Source organism: Piliocolobus tephrosceles, chromosome 16 (assembly GCF_002776525.5).
Source record: "Piliocolobus tephrosceles isolate RC106 chromosome 16, ASM277652v3, whole genome shotgun sequence".
Taxonomy (NCBI): Eukaryota; Metazoa; Chordata; class Mammalia; order Primates; family Cercopithecidae; genus Piliocolobus; species Piliocolobus tephrosceles.
Window position 1 is genome coordinate 4,913,980 of NC_045449.1, and position 5,097 is coordinate 4,919,076.

General features: G+C 47.3%; 1 protein-coding gene across 3 annotated transcripts in view; it reads right to left on the reverse strand.

Moving 5' to 3' along the window:
* Nucleotides 1–3,779: 3,779 nt before the first annotated feature.
* Nucleotides 3,780–5,097, reverse strand: part of ZNF232 (zinc finger protein 232) — a 6,542-nt gene continuing 5,224 nt past the window's right edge. For 2 of the 3 annotated variants that reach the window (XM_023184748.3, XM_023184750.1), the window contains exon 4: nucleotides 3,780–4,579. In XM_023184748.3, coding sequence (XP_023040516.1) covers nucleotides 3,870–4,579 — 710 coding nt within the window. In that variant the 3' untranslated portion in view covers nucleotides 3,780–3,869. The remainder of the gene's footprint in view (nucleotides 4,580–5,097) is intronic. The other variant, XM_023184749.1, reaches the window with a different exon arrangement.

The window sequence follows — 5,097 nt, forward strand, 5'->3', positions numbered from 1 at the left end:
ATGGTCTCGATTTCCTGACCTCGTGATCCGCCCGTCTCGGCCTCCCAAAGTGCTGGGATTACAGGCTTGAGCCACCGCGCCCGGCGGCTTTCGTTTTTTAAATAAAGACCTTCATTTCTCATTGTTCCATTAAGCAATTAAGGTGACAGCATTAATTTGCAGAATTAATTAACAAGAATTAATTACATTTAATCTATTATTTTGAGATGGAGTTTCGCTCGTTGTCCAGGCTGGAGTGCAGTGGTGTGAGCTCGGCTCACTGCAACCTCCGCCTCCCGGGTTCAAGCGATTCTCCTGCCTCAGCCTCCCGAGTAGCTGGAATTACAGGCGCCCGCCACCATACCCAGCTAATTTTTTGTAATTTTACTAGAGATGGTTTTTCACCATGTTGGCCAGGCTGGTCTCAAACTCCTGAGCTCAGGTGATCCACCTGCCTCGGCCTCCCAAAGTGCTGGGATGACAGGCGTGAGCCACTATGCCCATCCAATTACATTTAATTTTCAATTTAGTTAAACTTTGCATTGGTTCCTGGGCAGCAGAGATAGTCTCAGTGGTGGGACCATGCACTCATCTGTCTGGGAAGCAGTGCTGACTGGGACAGTGAGTTTGGCTTTCTCTGCTCCACAGTTCAAGTTAGAAATGCAAAAGCCCCCCTTCTCTTCCCTGCAGCTCTGAGTAAAGAGTACCATGTGCACAGGCTTTGAAATCATATTTAGGTTCAGATCTTGGCTCTGTCACTTATCAATTATGTGGCCTTGGACAAATTATTTCATCTATTTTAGTCTGTTTCTTCATCCATAACATTGCAATATAAAGCCTCCTTCTGAAGGTTAGCAGTACAGTTACAACACTGCTTCAGTAATTTTCGGGTGGCTGGAAGAGGAGGAGACTCACTCCCTTAATCCTAAGCCCAAAGCTTTCCTGTTTCCATGTGCTCCCTGGTTTGCAGCTCTCCTCCCTCCCTCCAGGGCTTCCGGCCACACTGTCTGTAGGGCAGCCACTCTGCCACCTCTGGCCTCAGGGTCCTCTTGGGTGTGTGCAGAGGCAGGTGCCTCAGAAACGCTTGTAGCATGGGGCTGCTGGACAGAGCCTAAGGCTCTTGGGAGGAAAACTTGGAGCCATTTGCACTGTTGGGCTTGAAGCATAAACTGAGGGAGGGTGAGCTGCTTTCTGCCTGGCAGTCAGATCTAACCCCAAAAGTCCTACTGATCTTGCCCCTTCATACTTTCAAATCTGTCTCCTCTTCTACTTCCCCATGGTCACTCCCTCAGTTTAAGTAGCCATATTACTTGGAGGTTACCACAAGTCTCCTAATAGGAGTCTGTTTGCAGTTTTCCACACTGTAGATGAAGTGATCTTTCTGAAGTACACAACTGAGGAACTGACGGTGTCACTCCCTAGTAATGGCTCCCCACTGCTCTTAAATCGAAAATCCCTTACCTGGCTTAAAAGGCCTTGATATCTGCTAAACGTCATCTCTCCAGCCGCATCGAATGCATTTGTCCCTTGCACTCTATACGATAGGCACACTAAAAAAGGTTATTTTTTTTATTTTTAGGTAGGATTTTGCTATGTTGCCCAGGCTGGACCACCTCAGCCTCCCAAGTAGCGGGGACTATAGGTACCTGCTACTGGGCCTGACTTGTGTTGGCAGACATTTAACAACTAGCTAACAGCTAGTTCAAAACCAAAAAGTCTCATTTGCTGTGTTTGCTGATTTCTATGGTGTGAATACTCCCACCATGGCTGATTTCAGTGAAGACTTGGGAAGGGATGTGCAAAACTGGCTCTTGCCAGCCTGTACAGACTGGCTCTAGCACAACACAGGAAAAGCCACACCCTACACAATAAGGTGTCAATTTCATTCTTGGTCAGGGTGGGTGTGGACTCTTCTAAGTTTGCTTCTTGAGAATCAGCTGTTCCCTTTTCTGCTATTCCTCTATTTTTTGACACAGGGTCTCACTCCGTCACACAGGCTTGGTTGCAGTGGTGTGATCATGACTTACGGTAGCCTCAACCTCCCGGGCTCAGGTGATTCTCCCTCCTCAGCCTCCCAAGTAGCTGGGACTCTAGGCACGCACCACCATATCTGGCTAATTTTTTGTATCTTTTTGTAGAGATGGGGTTTCACCATGTTGCTCAGGCTGGTCTTGAACTCCGGGGTTCAAGCCATCTGCCCACCTCGGCCTCCCAATGTGCTGGGATTACAGGAGTGAGCCATCATGCCTGGCCTATTCCTATATTCTTTTGGTTTGAGATGGAGTCTCACTCTGTCACCCAGGCTGGATGGAGTGCAGCGGCACGATCCCGGCTCACTGCAACCTCTGCCTCCCAGGTTCAGGCAATTCTCCTACCTCAGCCACCCGAATAGCTGGGATTATAGGCGCCTGCCACCACCATGCCTGGAGACTTTTTCTTTTTTGTATTTTTAGTAGAGATGGGGTTTCACCATGTTGGCCAGGTTGGTCTCAAACTCCTGACCTCAAGTGGTTCACCTGCCTCAGCCACTCAATGTGTTGCGATTACAGTAGTGAGCCACCGCGCCCAGCCCCTATATTCTTTAGAGATCTCTTTACTCCCTTTAGCAGATAATCCTTTTACTAGTTAATACTTCTTTAAATTTTCTTCAAATTACTAGTGTGGTTTTTGTTCCCTGCCTGGACACTTGCAGACGTGACCCTGTCTGAGCAGGCAGACTAGTATGGGTCTGAGAAACAGCCAGAACTGGTCAGGCAGTGCAGCTCATGCCTGTAATCCCCATACTTTGGAAGGCCAAGGCGGGAGGATTGCTTGAGGCCAGGAGTTTGGCACCAGCCTGGGCAACATAGTAAGACTCCATCTCTACCAAAAAAAAAAAAAAAAAAAGGGGGGGGAGCCAGACCAAAGCCCCATTCACAATAAATATAAATATAACACTTCTTGAGCAGTTGCTCAGTGCTAGGTTAAAAATTCTAATGAAGGACGGGCGCGGTGGCGCACGCCTGTAATCCCAGCATTTTGGGAGGCCGAGGTGGGTGGATCACGAAGTCAGGAGTTCAAGACCATCCTGACTAACATGATGAAACCCTTCTCTACTAAAAATACAAAAAATTAGCCGGGCATGGTGGCACGCGGCTATAGTCCCAGCTACTAGGAAGGCCGAGGCAGGAGAATGGCGTAAACCTGGGGGGCGGAGCTTGCAGTGAGCTGAGATCGCACCAGCGCACTCCAGCCTGGGCTACAGAGTGAGACTCCATCTCAAAAAAAAAAAAAACAAAACAAAAAAACAAAAACTCTAATGAAGTAGGCATCGTGGCTCAGGCCTGTAATCCCAGCACTTTGGGAGGCAGAGGTGGGCAGATCATAGGGTCAAGAGTTTGAGACCAGCCTGACCAACATGGTGAAACCCCATCTCTACTAAAAACACAAAAAATTAGCTGGGCATGGTGGTGGTGGCGCATGCCTGTAGTCTCAGCTACTTGGGAGGCTGAGGCAGGAGGATTGCTTGAACCCAGGAAGTGGAGGTTGCAGTGAGCTGAGATCATGCCATTGCACTCCAGCCTGGCAAGAGAGCAAGACTCCGTCTCAAAAAAAAAAATAATAATAATATAATGAAGTAGACATTATTGGTGGGCAAACTAGGCAGATCATGCTAGAAAGAAGCAAACCAACTTGGCTAGTACTTGCGGCCAAAGGCGTCCTAATGAATATCGGTATCTTCATCAAAGGACATGAAGGGATGGTCTACAGGCAGAACTAAGTAAACAGTTTTTCCTAAATCAAGAAAGACACAGGAAAAATCTTAAGGAGCTTATAACTTTTATGCGATCCAGTCCTAAAGTAGATTAGACCGATGAAGAATCCTGTCTGGAGACGTTCTCCCCTTCAATTCAATGGGAAGGCTCTTTTCTGGCATGAACTCTCCGATGTCTAATGAGTTCTGAGCACCATCCATAAGCTTTCCCACATTCTTTACATATAAAAGGTTTCTCTCCACTGTGAACTCTCCGATGCTGACTGAGATATGAGCTTTGACTAAAGGCCTTCCCACACTCATTACACTCATAGGGCTTCTCTCCTGAGTGAATCCTCTGATGCTGAACAAGATGAGCACCCCACCTGAAGGCCTTCCCACATTCGTTACATTCGAAGGGTTTCTCTCCTGTATGAATTCTCTGATGCTGACCGAGGTTTGAGCTCTGTTTGAAAGTTTTCCCACAGTCACTACACTTATAGGGTTTCTCTCCAGAATGAACTCTCTGGTGGACAACAAGATGTGAGTTATAAATGAAGGTTTTACCACATTCACTACATTCATGGTCTTTCTTCCCTGTGGGAATTTCCTTATGGGTGACAACCGTCTGCCTGAAACTTTTCCCCTGGGCAGGGGACCACCTCAGTGTCTCCGCTTTGGGATTTCTTTGCTGCAGTTGTAAGGTACCCTCGGAGGTAGCTTCAAATGTAGAGGTGTCAGTAGCAAGATTTTCTGAGGACACCTGTGATTCCACTTCAGTAATGGGTGGTTGTGGCAATGATCCTTTGTCCTTGGGCTCTGGGCCATCTTCTGTAACAACTGACAGAAAATGTAAATATACCTGTTCTGGATGTATGAAGAAATGACACTTAGATTAAAATTTACATTTCTGGAATGAAAACAAATGCTTAAAAACTACTATATATATGACAAAGACTGGAAGAATATTTACTTGGATATTACCAACGGTTATCTCTTGGTGATGGGACTACACAGAGAAGAGAGTTTCTGCTTTTTAATTTCTCCCATTTGTCTGCTTTTTCCCCCCTAATTTCTCCATAATGAAACACTAAAGAAGTTTTATTGAAAAAATGAAGGCAAGCCGGACGCGGTGGCTCATGCCTGTAATCCCAGCACTTTGGGAGGCTGAGGCGGGCGGATCACGAGGTCAGGAGATCGAGACTATCCTGGCTAACACGGTGAAACCCTGTCTCTACTAAAAACACAAAAAGTTAGCCAGGTGCGGTGGCAAGTGCCTGTAGTCCCAGCTCCTCGGGAGGCTGAGGCAGGAGAATTGCATGCACCCGGGAGGCGGAGCTTGCAGTGAGCCGAGATCACGCCACTGCACTCCAGCCTGGGCGAAA